The sequence below is a fragment of the Apodemus sylvaticus genome, chromosome 2, assembly GCF_947179515.1.
Source record: "Apodemus sylvaticus chromosome 2, mApoSyl1.1, whole genome shotgun sequence".
Lineage (NCBI taxonomy): Eukaryota > Metazoa > Chordata > Mammalia > Rodentia > Muridae > Apodemus > Apodemus sylvaticus.
This window is the reverse complement of record NC_067473.1, coordinates 153,041,765-153,059,758: the sequence shown is the minus strand read 5'-3', so window position 1 is coordinate 153,059,758 and position 17,994 is coordinate 153,041,765. Positions and strand designations below refer to the sequence as shown.

The 17,994-nt window shown below is 49.9% G+C and overlaps 1 protein-coding gene across 1 annotated transcript; it reads right to left on the bottom strand.

Moving 5' to 3' along the window:
• Positions 1–880: 880 nt before the first annotated feature.
• Tuba8 (tubulin alpha 8) lies at positions 881–16,907 on the bottom strand. Its single transcript, XM_052174761.1, has 5 exons — positions 16,785–16,907; positions 6,486–6,708; positions 5,942–6,090; positions 3,730–4,410; positions 881–1,193 (listed from the first exon to the last, which is right to left on the bottom strand). The coding sequence occupies exons 1-5, from the start codon at positions 16,785–16,787 to the stop codon at positions 900–902; spliced, it is 1,350 nt and encodes a 449-aa protein (XP_052030721.1). The 5' UTR covers positions 16,788–16,907; the 3' UTR covers positions 881–899.
• Positions 16,908–17,994: the final 1,087 nt, after the last annotated feature.

Sequence of the window (17,994 nt, the reverse complement as noted above, 5' to 3'; positions counted from 1 at the left end):
ATGAGGAAACAGAAGAAAGCAGGCACATCTGCTGCTCTGTCTGTCTCTCTGAGTACAGTGGTAGAAAATGAACCCAGGGTTTCACAGATGCCAAGCACTTGCTCACCACAGAACTACACCCCAAGTCCTCACATAACTTTTATTACTGTATTTTGTCTTAGCTGTTCATTTGGTTGGTGGTGATTGTTAATCTCTCACTGTGTTGGTATATAAATTATACTTCATAATGTGTGTAAGTGTGGAAAAATATATACAGACATACATAGAGGTACAGGGTTAGGTGGTCATCAACATCTAATGAGAGTCTTGGAACACACCCCTGAGGGGAAGGGATGGAGATACTCAAACTCTTGATGAATGGGTGTAGTCGATCCAGATGAGGTCAGGGCTGTGCTACGGATCCATCACACAAGCGTCGGTCGTTCCCTCTCTCTGCAGCATCTTCCCAGACTGAGCTTTTGCTGGCGTTGTGTTCCTATTCTTCCACCAGCAGGCTCTGTCTTGGGGCGACCCAGTCTAACCTAGAATTAAGATTCCTAACCCCGTGTTTGTGACCTGCTCGCTCTCATTCTTCAGTAATGAGATATTCTATTCCAGGGGGAGTTCCCTGTGTGTGCAGTACCCTTGTGGCTGGTCACAATGCCTGGGTGCCGGAGTCAGGGCCCCATCTATGTAGGACAGGAAGGAAGCTGGGGCTGAGAGGCCTGCCTGTCACTTTCTCCTTCTGTGGTTTCTTTTTCCCCACAGAAGAGTGAGCATAGCATCCTAAAAAGAGAAAACAGGAGAGAGCAGGCACATCTGCAGCTGCGTGTCTGAGCACAGTGCTAGGAAAGGAACCCAGGACGTTTTAAGCAAAAGCAACACAAATAAAGAGACATAGTCATGGGGCAAGTGTATATTTAAAATTCCTCCCCCTCATTTTCTTCTTCAAATGAATCAGTCCCCACTTCTTCATAATCCTTCTCCAGGGCAGCCAGGTCCTCCCTGGCCTCAGAAAATTCTCCTTCTTCCATTCCCTCTCCAACATACCAATGTACAAAGGCCCGCTTGGCATACATGAGGTCGAACTTATGGTCAAGGCGGGCCCAGGCCTCCGCGATTGCTGTGGTGTTGCTCAGCATGCACACAGCCCGCTGGACTTTGGCCAGGTCCCCTCCTGGCACGACAGTAGGTGGCTGGTAGTTGATGCCCACCTGGGGAACAGAGAAAGAAGACAGGCCACAGAATGTCATGAGAGTCGGCCAAAGACGTCAGGACAGGCCACAGAATGACACACAGACACACGAGTCCACCAAAGACAATGTCAGGACATCTGTTGGTAACAGGCAATGTTGGCAAGGGATGGGATGGGTGTGGGGTGGGGCTGCAGGATGGAACAGGCGAATGAACAAGGCAGCTGGGAATGTGGGTGGCTCTAAAGGATGTATGCTGGGGATGGAGAATAAAAGTGAAAGGGAAGGGGCATAATGCTGTGAGTCTATCCTGTTAGTGCCCTGGGTCTGAGGCAGGAGGATCACAAGGACTTAGAAACTAAAGGCTGGGGCTGGAAAGAGGGCTCAGTGGTTAAGAGCACTGACTGATCTTCTGAAGGTCCTGAGTTCAAATCTCAGCAACCACATAGTAGTTCACAACCATCTGTAATGAGATCTGACGCCCTCTTCTGGTGTATCTGAAGGCAGCTAAAGTGTACTTAGCTATAATAATAAATAAATCCTTAAAAGAAAAAAAAAAAGGAGCTCTTATCTCTTACTCCTCTTATCACTCTCACCTCTCTCGGCCCTCTTGGGCTCTCCTCCCTCCCCCCTCTCTCCACGTGGTCATGGCCAACCTCCACTTCTCTACTCTCTCCCTCTCTCTGCCTTTCTCTGCCTCCACTACCCCACTTAACTCCCATCCTCTGCCCTAAATAAACTCTATTCTATACCAAAAAAAAAAAAAAAGGAAACTAAAAGCTGGAGGAGCAATAAAGGATAGGCTAGTAAACACGTTAGTAGAAATCATCATCAAGTCAGCAGTTATCTTGAATGCAGCCGTGCCATGGGGGGAGGGGGGCTTCTCAGGGTAATCTCAAGGTCAGGGAGCAGGAAACGCCTTCCCAGTTAGAGGCACATCAGTTTCTAGAACTCTGATTATCATCACCAAGCTTATTGCTTTCTGGATGCTTTGATGACCCTCTTAGCCTTTTTGCAATAATTTTAGGGAAGTCTCTCTGTCGGGGTGAAAGGCTGTTTAAGAGGTCACAGGGAGAATCCAGAGCAGTAAATTACAGAGGTCTTCAGGGATGGTGTTACCACCATACAGGCCGGTCTCTAGTAAACAATGTCCTTAGGGAAAAAAAAGCAGAAATACCAACCACAGAAGTCAAAGGTCACACGTAAGCAAGCCAACCTCCCAAGATCTGCCAGCACATTGGGGGATGGGGAGGATGGCTTCCCCATGGGCTCAAGCCCTAGAAATCTCCCCATGAATGCCCCAAACCAAAGCAGACCAAGAACTGTAGGAAACTGGATGGCATCTGTAGGACACTAGGAACCATGGTATTGCCCAAAACTAGCATATATCCTGGGTCAATTGTGCTTAAATTGCCAGCCCTCTTAGATTCACTGCTTTAAAACGTGTTTCCGGATACTGCTGACTATAAGGTACACAGCTGCTAAACAAGCAGCAGGCCATGGATGTGAAAGAGATATAGTTTGCCACACCATATATGTTGCTGGTGTGGCTCTGGCGCAGCGTAGGCCTCTCTTCCCATCCACAGTGACACTGTAGACCTGAGTCAAGTTGGGGACAAATACCCCTGGGGAGAATGTCAACAGGTGAAGCTTAGCAATATGGATTCTGCTGGCTGGCACCTTCCCAAAAAGCAACTACCACCTAACTCATCTTTCCATGTGGGACCTCAGAGCAAGCTGAAAATCGAGGAGAGGGGCATCCCCTCTACGTTCATCACCCCACTCTCCCCACATATCTCTTGGTTTATCTTCTTCCTTATCAGCTTCTTTTGTTATTTCAATTAAAAAAAAAATGAAGTCCAATGTTAAGACGACCTTAGCTGCTTTGGTAAGAATGGCTAAACTACCACATATCAATAGGTAGCGTCTAGAAAAGACAATACGTGTCACAAGGCAGGGGAATGGTGAGCAGGAAAACTGTCCCCTGGCTCAGCGGGAACAGCCCAGCTGATCGGAGAGGAGAAAGCCAGGACTTTGTGACTAACAGGACTCAGTCAGCATAAAGACTAGAAACTCCCTTTGTGTTACTCTAATCAGATTAAGGCGTACGAGGCAAATAGTTAACTTTTGTCATATATTGAGAATACATCTTCTGCTCCAAGAAAGAATTATGCCTCTCTAGCAATTTGAATCGTGTGGTTGACTCTAATATTAAGATGTACCTAGAAGTGTAAAATACCCATCAAGCTTTCTTTTAGACAAATTAAAATGAATTGCATTGAGATTCAAGTCCCTCAGTTTAAAAAAAAAAATCAAGGATGGTTAACAATCATAATAGCAGCAAAGTCTACACTACCTCACGTGGTTTAAGCAAGCCATCTTTCAACAGCTGAGCATCTCAGTCAAAGCTGAATGAAATAGTCGTTGGATTTTCTTTAAGTCATCTTCCCACATCATCATAAAAGACCAGAAGCTCCCACGATTCATTCTCCCCAATTCTCAGTAATCCCTCTGCATCCCCAGCACTGTCCCCAACCCCAAAGTCATCAGTTCTCACCTTGAAGCCTGTGGGACACCAGTCAACAAACTGAATAGTTCTCTTGGTCTTGATGGCAGCGATGGCGACATTCACGTCCTTGGGTACCACATCACCGCGGTAGAGCATGCAGCAGGCCATGTATTTGCCGTGACGTGGGTCGCACTTCACCATCTGGCTGTTGGGCTCAAAGCAGGAGCTAGTTATCTCCGCCACAGACAGCTGCTCATGGTAGGCTTTCTCGGCAGAAATGATGGGGGCGTAAGTGACCAGTGGGAAGTGGATTCGGGGGTAGGGTACCAGGTTGGTCTGGAACTCTGTGAGGTCCACATTGAGGGCTCCATCAAAGCGGAGAGAGGCGGTGATGGAGGACACAATCTGACTGATGAGGCGGTTGAGGTTGGTGTATGTGGGGCGCTCGATATCCAGGTTCCTGCGGCAGATGTCGTAGATGGCTTCGTTATCCACCATGAAAGCGCAGTCGGAGTGTTCCAGAGTGGTGTGCGTGGTCAGGATGGAGTTGTACGGCTCCACCACTGCTGTGGAGACCTGGGGGGCTGGGTAGATGGCAAACTCCAGCTTGGACTTCTTGCCATAGTCAAGGGAAAGGCGCTCCATCAGCAGCGAAGTGAAGCCGGAGCCTGTGCCGCCTCCAAAGCTGTGGAAGATGAGGAAGCCCTGCAGGCCGGAGCAGGCATCAGTCTGCAGAGCCAGAAACAAGGAGGAGTGAGGAGGGGTCCTGGACACACACACACACAACGAATGGAGAAAAAGCCAGACAAACCCCTACTGTCTGCCACACCCCATCCTAGTATCTTTACGTCAGAGAAATTGTAACAGCCCACAGGGAATAAAACCCACACACAAAGGTTGTTTTGATCTTGGGAGAATTGGTTAATGGCCAAACTGACAAACCACACATGCCTATGTACATAGGCTTGGCCTCTGAGCTGGCTGAACCAGGAGTCTCAGAGTTGCTATGACAGTGACCTTGCCTTCTAAGAGTTCAAACCTTACTTGAACTTGCTTGTCATGATTTTATGGGCATGGATGTCCACCTACACTTCTCAACGTTGGATAGGGCTCAGGGTACCTTCCCGTGTTAGAAATGTAAATGGAGCTATAGTTTTGGGTTTGGGTTTGGGTTTTTTTTTTCTTTTTTCTTTTAAGATTTTTTTCAAGATTAAAAAAAAAGTGTTATCATGTTGACAGATCACAGCTGTGCATATTTATGGGGCACAGCGTGATGTGTACATTGTGTAATGAGCACACCAAGACAACCAACACATCCGTGAATTCCCAACTTGTAAACATTTCAGCCCCTTAGTAACCTTTCAAAGGTCCACTCCTCTTTAGCTACATCCCCATCTTGGAAGGTTCTGTGACGGTTGATGAGATCACATCACGTCCCCAGCAAGCACCCGATGTGTAGTAAGGGCCCAGTGTTGACTCCAGGAAGAACTAGGAGAATTCATAGAATTCTCACAGAATTTTCCCAGAGGCTGTAAGCTATGATCACTCAACCCAGTGGTTCTTAATTTTTGGGCACCACAAGTCTGCCAATTTTTTTCCCCAATACACTGAAATGAGAACTTTAAAAGACACAGTGATGAAACCCAAAGAAGCAGCTTTGTAGTCAAGCCAACCTATTTGGATCCTAACTCTGCACTCTCTAGCGAGTGGCCCACGTTAAGACACCAAGTCAGCCCAGCCCTCAACTCCTATATCCATCAATTACAAAGAAAAGATCTCCCCGTGTTAGAGAGTAAGCGAAGGTATATAATTAGAGCTTATAACGTACATGTCAGTACTCAGATACAAGTTCTCAAGTCTCTTCTCCACTTCTTTCAAACTAAAGCTTTACCCATTTATGTTTCTAACTTCAATCTCACATATGGCTGAGTCTTCCCAAGATACTACCATAGACTAGCAAGAAATCAGGCTACAGGGCAGGCCAGGATACCCAGGCCTGGGAGGTATACTGTCCCTGTGAATGTTCCTTCTGAGACATGAACAGATGACTAGGGGGACAGCCAGCAGTACAGCATGTGCTTGGCATGATGAGGCCCTGGATTTGAACCTCAGCACCAAATATAAATAAATAAATAAATAAATAATCTCTAGTATGAGCTCCAGGACCTAGACCCTTGGCCAGATGATGACGTCTCGCTCTATCATCTCTCCTGAGACCGTGCCTGACCAGACTTGCTCCGCCCTGCCCCACGGCGCTTACCAGTTTACGGATTCGGTCCAACACCAGGTCAATACTCTCCTTGCCCACCGTATAGTGTCCGCGGGCGTAATTGTTAGCAGCATCCTCCTTTCCTGTGATCAGCTGCTCAGGATGGAAGAGCTGGCGGTAGGTTCCTGCCCGCACCTCATCTGTCAAGAGACAGGACCCTCAGATCCTGCTTTCCAGGAGAGACGTTCTATCCTTCTCGCCTGAGTCTGAGATATCCCTGGAGTGAGGCCAGCCCACCCCTGAACAAGTCTGTAAATGACTGAGGGATCCTGGGTAATAAGGGTACTGGCCACGCCTGGGGCCCTGAGCAGAGCTAGAGTGGAGGAGGAGACGTGAAGGAGCAGATACCACTCCTCAAACACCAAAGCCATTCTCCTCTCCTTCCCTCCACCTGGACCCGAGCTGAGCAAGGTTGCCAGGAGGATGAGTCTGCTCAGTCAGACCTTTCCAATCATCTCGCTCGCTCGCTCGCTCTCCGAAGCCCAAAGCCCCGCACTTTGCTGTTGCCAGCAGAGGGCTCTTGGCCAGTTCTCACCCACTACAGTAGGCTCCAGGTCCACCATGACAGCCCGGGGCACGTGCTTTCCATTGCCAGTCTCGCTGAAAAAGGTGGTAAAGGAGTCGTCATCGCTGATCTTGCTGGCCTGAGTGCCGAAGGTCCCATCCGCCTGGATACCGTGCTCCAAGCAGAAGAGCTCCCAGCAGGCATTGCCAATCTGAACTCCGGCTTGACCCACGTGGACCGATATGCATTCCCTCTGTGGAAACAGGGCACACCAAGGTCAGAGAACCCGAGACCCTGGCCACGGACTGAGGCCTGTCTCTTCCTCACATCCGGTGTGCCGGGTGCTCAACCTTACAGCCACATCACCCCACCAGCGGATGTGTCTGGGATTCCAGGCACTGCTACATCTCGCACAAGACATGGTCCCAAGTCAGTTATTCCGCTTCTTGCCTGCTGTACAGCTTGCTCTCCAAGGCTATTCCTTCACACCCGGAACTCAGGAAGAAAAAGACAGTAGAACTAACTTTAACCTCACACTGACCTTCTAAGGGAGCCCACACCTGGGTGTGCACACAGAGCCTCAGACGATCTATCAGCCACCATATACAGTCAGTGTCACAACTGCAAATGCAGACACACATCAAGGTCAAGTTAAGTCCTTCCTGCATGCTGAGTAATTAAACATTTTTGGAGCTACCATTAAACTATCTCGTTGCTTAGGTCAGGCCAAGTGGCAAGTAAAACTCACCTCTTGAGTGGTCTATCTGTATTACTCTGCTATGAAGTCTCAACTATCTAATCGGTCCCAGCATTATCACCTAAAAATAAGGTGTGTGTGTGTGTGTGTGTGTGTGTGTGTGTGTGTGTGTGTGTGTTCTGTTTTCTTCCAAGAAGATTTCCTGGGAAACGGAGACTTGCCCTTCCCCCATTCCCAGCCTTGGGAGAAGCAGTGGCCCACATGGGGTGACCGAGTACTGTGATACCTGCCAGAACCCAGCAGGGAAGCGTGTGCCTGGTCTGCAGGTTTCTATTCTTACCCATGACCTGATGTGGCACTTTCCAGCTCTGGGTAACCCAAGCCAGGAGGCTGAGCCATGGCTGGTCATGGAAACAGTGTCCGCATCAAAGTTCAGACTCCTGGGAACTAGGGGCAGAGCAGATGCCCTCACTGTCTCCAAGGGCCAGAGATTTCAGGACCTGTTGCACCCTGGTTCAGTTCTGCAGCTGAGTCTCTAGTCCCCCCTCTCCTAGCCCATTGCCCCAGGAAGTGTGCAGGTGTTCAAAGCCACCAATATGGAGCACAGTGCTGCAGGCTACCGCCCAGCAGTACTTCCAAATGCCCACCAAGGCACTGTCCACACTCAGGGTCACAGCTAGCCATCTCAGTTTATTTGCTGTGTTGTATGTTCTTGGCTGACTCTCTGCCTCTCTGCACTGAAATAACCCTTTAGGCATGATTGCTGTTGACTTTACCGTAGTCACCACTATGGCGTGGTCTTGGGCTTCTCCTCCACCTGCTGGGAGCAAGAGTCTGAGCTCGCAGGCTCCCGTGTCTCCTCCCTTTGTTGCAGAGCTGTTTGCTGATGCCAGCTTAGGACTCCACTCAGGACTAAGGAAAGCATTTCCTATACCAACCAAGCGACTGCCCCACACTGGGCATGTTATGATTGACACAAAACTGCAGCAAGAACCTGCAGCCTCTCAGGAAGGCAGCAACACTGTGGGAGCAATGGGCAGGCCCATACCCCTGGGTCTCCTCCTCCTCTTCCTCCTCCTCCTCCTCCTCCTCTTGCTCCTCTTCCTCTTTCTCCTCCTCTTGCTCCTCCTCCTCCTTCTCCTCTTCCTCCTCCTCCTTCTCCTCTTTCCTCTCCCCCTCCTCCTCTTCCACATTACAGCATCATCAGTGGCCCCAATCTTCAGCTTTCTGAGATTTGTCCCCTTGTGTCACCATCATATGCCAACCACCCCATAGCTTATTGAGGGTGTTGCCTGGTTTCCAGTCAGCTGACTTTCCTTCTGGAACATTCTAGGCCTTTCCAGGGAGTATGGAGGGCGTTTGTAGGAAAACAAAAATATAAATATAAATATAAATATAAATATAAATATAAATATAAATATAAATGTAAATGTAAATATAAATATATCACCGGAAGAAGAGCAGAGGCTAGAAGTGAGCTGCAGCCACGGACACGCGCCACAGTGTTTCTGGTCTCTTTGATGGCCTCCTCAATCTTTTATAATGAATAAACATCTTTACAGAGTGCCCCTCTCTCTCAGCCCCATCCCTCCTCTCTCCCTCCATTCTTGAGGAAAAACCAAAAAGAAGACATTCTGAGAAACCCTCATTCTTCCCCACTCAAGATGTGCTTTTTCACTCCACTAACACAACATCCATCACTCCATCACAGCAACATCCCAGAGACCTCTTCTGCTTCACGCCCACTAAACACCTACAAGCAGGTAAAACTGCCCTGTTACAAGCTCTCTCTCCTCTTTTCCCCTTCTCTCTCTTTTCTCTCTCTCTCTCCTCTTTTGTCTCCCCCTCTTTTTCCCCTCTCCCTCTTTTCTCTCTCCCTCTCTCTCTTCCCTCTCTCCACTCTCTTCCCCCTCTCTCCCCACTCTCTTCTTCTTCTCCCCCTCTCTGCCTCCCTCTTTCTCTGCACCTCCTCCTTACATCTCCCCCCCTCCTCCTTCCCCTCCCCCTTCTTCTCCATCTCTCCTTCCCCTCCCCCACCACCCCTTCTCTGGCATACCAGGAGAGCATCCACCTCTGAGCCACACTTTTAGCTCATGAGAAATAAGAGTAACAGCAGGGACCAACCGTGCCACACCAAAACCATGTAAGAGACAGAACAGCTGCACCGACTGTGCAGACTGTGAATTCTGACTTGAACAAATCAAAATAGAGAAATTCATTCATTTTAGTCATTGAGTAAGATAAAAATGAGATTAAGTATGAAAATGTTACTAGTGTCTAGAATTATGTCTGAAACATCTAGCAATAAAATATCATGATAATTGGTACTTTTAAGTACTTTTTTAAAAAAAAAAGTTTTAGCAGTATTTGAGACCAAACTCAGGACCTGTAATGTTCGGTCCTACAGTCCCAGCTATTTTAAAACATTCATGAGCACAGGAGGTAAGTAGATATGGCTAAAATGATCATTGCTACACCTAAGCAATAAACATATGGCTGGCATTATACTCAGCTACTTCTCTAGAAGTTTACATTTTTTCAAAGTAAAAAAAAAAAAAATGAGGACGTTAATAACAAAGTAAAAGAACCAGATGGGAAGCAGGTGTCAGAGTAGAGACGCCATTCGCAGTCGGAACCCCTTAGCCTGTCTCTTTCCACCTCACATAGCCACTCATTGGACTGACTAAGGACATGCCCTGTGCAGGTAAGCGAAAAGTTCAAAGTTGCATAAAGAGAGCTTCCGTACCACACTCAAGGTCCTGGGCGTGATCTCCGTTTCCTGTTTGGAATCTTGCATGGCAAGCTCACGCTGGGCTTGCCCTGCTCAAGATGCAGCCACCCGCAGGGCACCGGAAGTTCAGACTAAAGTGGGGCAAGGGGTTGTGGGGTCCAAAGGGTAGAGTTCAGATGTAAGTAAAATTGCAACTTACAGGAAGTTTCTTGGAGCCCTGTGGTCTATGAGCATCCTCAGGATCCCGGGTGATACTTGGCTCATGAGAGGATCCTACAGTTTGTTTGGATCTGGAATGTCTTCCATAGGCGCCCACGTTAAAGGCCTGACCCACAGCGTCTGGCACTATGAAGAAGTAGGGGAGCCTAAGAGGTGGAGGAGCCCTTAGTATGTGACTGGGTTCTCAGGGGCATGCATGCCCTCAGGGGACTGTGGAACCCCCCCCCCAGCCTGTCCCTCAGTTTCTCTTTCACTCCTTAGCCATCAAGTATGTGATGCATCACTTGCTTCTACCATAAGTTTCTTCACCTCAGGCCAAGGACCACCAAGCACACACTGAAACCTCTAAACCCAAGGCAAAGTCAACCTTTTCACATCATAAGTAGGTAACCGCAGGACTTGTTACCCCTGCAGAAGCCGGCACAGGCCACGAGCGGCCCTCTTTACCCTGTCTGCCCAGCCACCTCTCTTCCCAAGCTCTACAGATGAGCATAGAAGACCAGTGTGACACCCTAGGGAGGCCAATCCTCGCGCCCATGAAAGGTCATCCGTCTGCAAACACAGAAAGCTCAGCACACAGGTGGCCTGGCCCCGTGGATCACCTAATGATTCCTTCTCCATCCCTGGGAGATAAAACAGAGACACAGAGCCGGAAAGGTCGGCCTGAAGATTCACCACAGCGCAGCACAAAACCCAGGGCTTGTGAGTCCACTCTGAGCTCTCTCTGTCTTTTGCACCTATAACCTCTGCCTCACTCTTGGTGTCCATTTCCAGCACCTTGGGGTATGGATGCATCTACCTCAGTACAAGTCTGGTTGTGGACATCAAAAGCAAGCTTGCCGTGCCAAATTCCAAATACGAAATGCTCTCTGTACAGAAACGCTGGGGTTGGGGGGGGGCACAATCAGGGACCAATCTCTTTAAAAATGAGCCATCTTCTGCTACCAGGAGGCTGTTCCTCAGGATAAGCTGGGCAGCCAGAGATGGGGGCAAAGGTAAGCTCAATCAGCAGAGATATTTCAGTCTTATGTGGCTCCAAACTCATATCTCAGGTTCCCCCTTGGTAGCCAGAGCTCCTGGCTCTGGTCCCCTCCTCGTCCTGATTCTATTTTGAATCAGCACCTCTGGAGCTCTCCTGGGTCCCTGCAAAAGAAGGCTCTGTATACTACCAGCACCCCTGAACTCAACAATCTAGGGTATAGCAAGCCTCAATAACCAGATATGTCAGACTGCCTGCAAAGGTTCATCCCCGACGCGACGAGCACTGTGACATGCAAGAAGATTCTAATCTGGTTAGAAACCCCTAGGGGGTTTTCAGCATTCAGGTTACATGCCACTCCCTACTGGCAGGAAGTAAGGATAACCACAGACCAGACCAGGGTCCCTGCTGTGTTAGCTCCTAATGGTCTCTTGGTTTATCACACAGCGCTCAGCCATGATGGCTGCTTCTTCAAGTGTCTGTCTTTTCCTGGTATAGAGACTAGACGCCACGGGCAAGCACACCACAGAGATGAGCAGAGTGAGAGCCTTCTGTGGGATTCCAGCCCATTTAACGTGAAGAGCAGGCGGAGCCTAAGAACACATAGAAGAAGGAAACCACCCTGCTGGCTTGGTCGGCTGGAGGAATACAGACAGATTCCTGATGAATGTGGACAGGCCTGGGGCATGTTTCAGTATGATTAGGAATATGAACAGGAGAATGTAGGACGTGTCCCACAACTGCCAGTTTATATGGAGCATGAGCTCATGAAGGGCAGAGCAGGTGGGACAGTTGCGTCCTCTCTGCCCATCTCCATAGAAAGTAGATCAGTCACAGAAATATTCTAGAGCTCCACAGCCCTTCAGAGTCTACTACAGGAAACCCTTGTGTGGATCCTGTTTAATATATTTCTTCCTTTTACTATCATCAGTCCCTTTTGCCCTGCTCTCAGAAGGACTAAAATAAGCTCCACATTCTCTTCAGGGAAAGAATGCTTTGAATCTTTCAACATCATCTCAAGGCCAGTGACACCGTTCCTTGGTAGAGCAATCGCAACCATGTTAAAGACCCTCGTCTGAGTCGGCCTTGGTGGCGCACACCTTTGATCCCAGCACTCTGGAGGCAGAGATAGGCAGACCTCTGAGTCTGAGGCCAGCCTGGTCTGAGTGAGTTCCAGGACAGCCAAGGGCTACACAGAGAAACCCTGTGTTGAAGAAAAAAAAAGTCAGTTCAAGGTTTCACAAAAATTAAGAGTGGGATATTTCTCTAGGAAGGTTAGTGACTTGGACCAGCATCAGGAAGCTGGTGAAGGACTGAGACAGGCCATTGTTCCCTGGCCACCTGTGCTCAGTTGCTATGCAGACGCTCTCAAGAAGCCTCTTCAAACAGCATTAGAAATAATGCCGTGCTAATTCTAATGTCAGGCTAGAGGGGAAAATCACTTATATTTTAGGACCTCGGTCACAAAGCTGGCAAGTAGAGCCATAGTGTTCCAAAGGGATAATTAAAGAAAGAACAAGCATGACTCATCAAAGATGGAGTTATCTCTGCCCGGACCCTTCAATTAGCGTGTGTTTGCGATCGCTGACAAGAGAGAAAAGCTAGCCCACAGCCAGAACAAAGCTGATCTAAATGCGCATCGGTGGGAGAAGGCAGCTCAGGGGAGGGCCCTGGATAAATACAGGCAGCAATGGTGCTGGTGGGAGACAGGCAGTAGGGGTGCTCAGGATGCAGATTCTGGCAAAGGAGACCCTGTGGCATCGAAGGCCCTGGGGCTCCAGGTGGGACAGGCTAGGTCAGGTTCCCGGTGTGATGCACATATTGCCTACTGCACTTTCTCATGATCCTGCAGGAGACAGGAAATGCCTGCCACAGAGGCCACATCATTGTCAGCTCCCCAAATAACCCAAGAAAAAGTGAACAGTTGGTCCGCTTCCTTCCTCAAACGATACCACATCCTCCCACTCTCCCTATCACCGACCTGGCTCCCAGCCATTTCTTCCTCAAAGTTATTAACTTTCATCCTTTGCAAGGGCACCTAGCAGCCCCTTCACCAAGGACAACAGTCAGCAAACACTTGAAAATAGCATCATGTCCCCACCCCTCCCTCAGCCAGATTCCTATCAAGTCTCACTCAACAGCTAGTTCATCCACACCGCTTTAACCAAGGACCCATCACTCAGGAACAGATCCCCAAGTATCCGGTGGGGAAAAAGCTTCTAGGAAGGGAGCAATGGCTGTAACTCACACACACACACACACACACACACACACACACACACAGTGCTCAGGGCCACAATGGCCATCTATATGTACTCTGCACAATGCAGACACACGGTATGGCCGAGTGATGCCAAGGTACACCAGACAGGCCAGCGACTCTAGCCCTATCCCCAGACACACTTGCTCTCCCCTCTAACTGTCAATGTTCACAAGTGTATGTGATCTCTGTCACCATGTGATGTCCACTTCCATCTGATGAAGCCGGTGTTCCTCAAAGCTATGGACTGGCATGAAGGTATTGCATCCAAAGGTCATGCTAAAGATGTCCCCATCTCCATGTGACCTTTATAAAAGCTCTCTGGTACCTACTCCATTGACTTGGGTTCAGCTTAAGGCACTTACCCAGGAACCTTCGTACTTTTCCCCCAAACTATTATCATCGTCACATTCGCAGGGGCTGCTTGCTGGAAGAACTCAGAGAGCAGGATGGGATGCTGGGGAGATGGGATTGTCCCGCTGATTTGACCATTAAGAAGGGAGGCTTTGCTTTGAAGAGCCAATTCCTACCACGTGTGTGGGACCAGTCAGAGGCGTTGGTGGATAGAGTGACTTGCATCCCATATGATACGGGAAGAAAAGCCAGCAAGTCACAAGAAATGTGCCCACCTGCCTTGTGACTGGACAATGACCTCCCTGGAAATAGGTGTGGGGACTAGTTACATGTTTCTTACCCCACCAAAAAAACAGAAATGACAAAGTTGATTCTGCTTAATTCCCAAGGAGGCCTCCCTGACCCCTGACCCCTGACCCCTGACCCGTGTAGGAAGACACCCAGAAAAGCAGAATTCTAGTGATCAAGGTTTACAAACTGATCATTCTAGCCTCTCAGGAAAGAGTCAGGGATTTGCCAAGCACACAGGGCTGTGCCCCAGGATTCCACCCCCACCCCACCCCCTACTGTAAAAAGAAAAGAAGAAAAAGATTGAGTCTCCCATCTGATCAGGAGGCCAAGGGATTAAAACTCACAAGGGAAGCCTGGGCAGGAAGGAAGGAGGCAAAAATCAAACAATCACTAAGAGTTTCTGTGAATGCGAAATGCTGCCCATCAAGACGGTGCCGGGCAGACAAAGACTGTTCTCAATCACGGCTTCACGATACAAAGATGGGCTCTTTCCAAGATATTTGACCATTTCCAAAAGCCTCTGAAGTCTTGCTGTTTTGCCATTCCCCTGGTATACTCAGAGCACTGTGGTATTTGCCCAAGGGCTGGGTCACAATCTGTGCCCGTTCTCTACGCATCTTTCAGGCTCCACTCGGAGTCTGTAGACACGCAGATCAGAGTGAGAGAGTGCTTTGGAACTTTTCAAGCAATAGCTATGCACTGTTAAATGTCCCTTCTACACTATGTAGCCAAATAAACAAAGCAAGTCTAATAATAATTGAGACCAAAGAGATGGTTCAGCAGGTGAAAGCACTTGCCAAGCAAGTCTAGTGACTGGAGTTCGGTCACCAGATTCCGCAGTGTGGGGAGGACACTGATACGCAAAGGTCTGTGTGTAAGTGCATATGCACATCAATACATATACACACATACACACACTCGCGCACACGCACATGCATGCACGCACATGAACACACACTAAATAAATAAAACTTTGAATTCTTTTTCCTGGATGTGATAGTGCATGTCTTTAATCCCAGCACCTTGAAGGTGGAGTCAGGAGCATCTCTGTCTACACCGTGAGTTCTAGCCCAGCAGTGATGCACAGTGAGTGTCTGTCTTTAAACAAAAAAAAATTAATGATTGATTATGGCAAGTCTTCCGTATAATGGATGATGAAGCCGCAAGGGTAACACTCATTCACTCTCACATATGTGTGTATGTATATAATTCGTATATGTTTAAATACATATTTATATCACTCTATAACAAAAAAGCCTAAAAAGAACAAAATCTATATAGAGCCTTGCAAGTCTGAAGTAAGCCCTCCTCGTTTTGTAGATGTGAAAAGCCAGCCCAGAGAAGTTTGATGACCTTCCCGAGGTGACACAGTGTCACATAGTGGCTGCATAGCCAAGCACCCTGAATTTCAGCTCTGCCCTCCTCCTATGGTCCCACACCAGGGACCTGAGCAGAAGTGGTTTCCTCTGGTCACTCTCTCCTGCGTTGCCAAATGCTTCAAACTCCCAGGTGTGTCCTCGAGCATGCTTGGGGAGTGAGATGATAGGCTAAGAGGTGGGGCTGACAGGAGAGCCCGCGCCAGAAAGTCTTGGGCACTCTCCCAAATGAACAGCCAGAGGGGGAGGGGGAGGGGTGGCAGGACGGGGGGGGGGGGGAAGAGGAGAGAGAAGGAGAAGGGGGAGGGAGAAAGGGGGTGGGGAGGAGAGAAAGAAGGTTCTGGCCGGGCTGTTCTGTCACTGACACCGGAGCGAGTGGCTCAGAGAACCTGACCTTGGTCTGTAAGATACTTTTATTCCGCTCCACCCCCTCCACCCTAACCTTTCTGTCCCACCGGCAGAAACACTAGGGCTTCCTGGCGTCGGGGGCGGGGGGCAGGAGGGCAATGATTGAGGCCAACGTTAGTCCCACCCACCCACCCCCACCCCCGCGCAGCGAGCTTCCCGGGGGGCTTTTGCGGAGCTGCTGTAAACCTGGAGGGTCTCTCTGGCTATGAAGGTAGCAGCCGCTAGTGAAGACAGCTACCAGCGAAGAAGTGTTGCTGCCTCGAAGCCAGGATACGAAATAAAATTAAATGGCTTAGGTCCCCTGGTCTCCGGAGAGGGGAAACATCCCAGTCCCAAAGTCTGACTTTGACCGCTGGGAAAGGTGAGGAGCCTGCTCCAGCGCCGGGCGGGCGCCTGCGGAGCTGGTTTGGACCCAGCTCGAACTGAGGGTGCTCTAAACCCAAGCGGAGGGCCGGTCGGAGAGCCAGCCCCGGTGACAGGCACCGGAGAAGTCTTTGGGTCCACAGCACCCAGCTCGAACTGAAGTTGCCCTCAACCCAAGCTGATGACCAATGGCCCGATGATGAGGGTGGAGAATGACCCGGGTCTGGAACGTGTCACTTTTGATTTGGTTTGGGGACTAAATCCCCCAGGCCACCCAGGTCCAGACCACCTGTCCAGAATTCCTCGGCATCCCATTTCTTCTCACTCTGGTCCACGAGTGACTGTCCCCAAGATCTCTCCACCGGGCTCTCCAGGTTTGCCCTCCTCTCTTTAGCGAGCGCAGATCTCTTAGGTCCCTTTAAGGGTACAATAGCCCCTGCTCTTTACATTTTCCACAAAATATAAGGTATCTGACAACTAGTTGTTGTGACCCCTGGGTACAATACCTTTGACCCTGAACTGACCCACAGCCGCTCCAGGAGACTTGGAGCCCAGCCGGTCCAAAGCTACCCCACAGCCACCCCGTGGCCCCGCAGCTTTCCACCCGGCACCTGAGCGCGTCCCTTGCCAGTCCGGGCGGGGAAGTCTCACCATCGTGGCCGCTCTCTTCGCCCGCTCGCCTCCCAGCTGGGCCTGCCCACCCCAACTGCTCCAGATACGGCCGCCTCCGCGGTTGTGACACACTGCGAGGGAGGGGGCCTGAGACAGACATGCTGGGCCAGCAGTTGTCCTGCAGCATCACAGTGCCCGCGGAGGGGAGGGACCTGGGTAGGTCACAATGGCACTTCCCCTCCCACCAGCGGCTCCCTAGTCCAGCCCTGCTGCTCTGTGCCCGGAGCTGAGCTCCTGTGCCTTACAGTCCTGTGACCGCAACACACGTGTGCATACAAACCCCGCATCCACTCCAAAGCCAGTGGAAAAATACTCCAAAACAAATGCTTGTTTCTCCCTCCCCCCCTCCCCCCGCCCCAAATGTTCATAGTCGTCTCCTGCAAGCACTGGCTGGTGTGGTAGGAAGACACTGGTCTCTTAGCCAGAGTCACCTCAGGCCAGGAGAGCCTGCAAGATCAGACCTAGCAGCCCCAGCCGTGGGTCAGAGCCCAAGTTCTGCTTTCAGCACTGCCTGCCTGGTTACAGGAGAAGTCAGTAAGATGGCATACATCTGCGTCTGCATCTGCAGCAAGCCCTCCAGAATGGATTCAGGAATCCAGCGTAGTTTAAATACTATCAGAATATCTCCCCATTCCATGAGTCTCAAATATCTCCTCCTGACCCGATCTAATCCCCAGATGTGTCCCTTTGCACGTACTCCAAAACATTGGGGGTTCACACTGCCTCTGCCCTGTTATGACCTCCTCTTTGTGGCCGCAGATGACACGATGAGCAAGGGATTTCCTCACTCTCCACCTAGTTTGGGGGGGGGGGGGCACGCCTAGCCCGTAGCCCTGGATGTCCTGGAACTTGCTTTGTAAACCAGGCTGGCCTCGAACTCACAGAGATCCACCTGCCTCTGCTTCCCAAAGCATATGTGCCACCACGCCCAGCTGAAGAGCCTCTTTAGCTGCCCACATTTCTACCTGGCTCCACAAGTCCCTTTGTCTCCACGCCAGCGGGGAGCTGGACCGTTCCCACGCCGGAACCTCAGCACCGAATTCCCTACCCAGGGCCACTTCATACTTAGAGATGTAACCCAGACTGTTCTCTCCCTCTTTTCTCTGGCAACTGCCCACCACATAAGTCACTGCGGGAAGCCAAGGGTTCTTCAAGTTGCAGGTGGAGCCGCTGTGGCCAGATGAGGCCT

Coding starts and splice junctions, on each gene's coding strand:
- Tuba8 (XM_052174761.1), bottom strand. Junction 6,091..6,485: donor CCTGGAGCCTACTGTAGTGG/GTGAGAACTGGC, acceptor GTCTCTTGACAG/ATGAGGTGCGGGCAGGAACC. Junction 1,194..3,729: donor GGTGTCCCACAGGCTTCAAG/GTGAGAACTGAT, acceptor TCTGTTCCCCAG/GTGGGCATCAACTACCAGCC.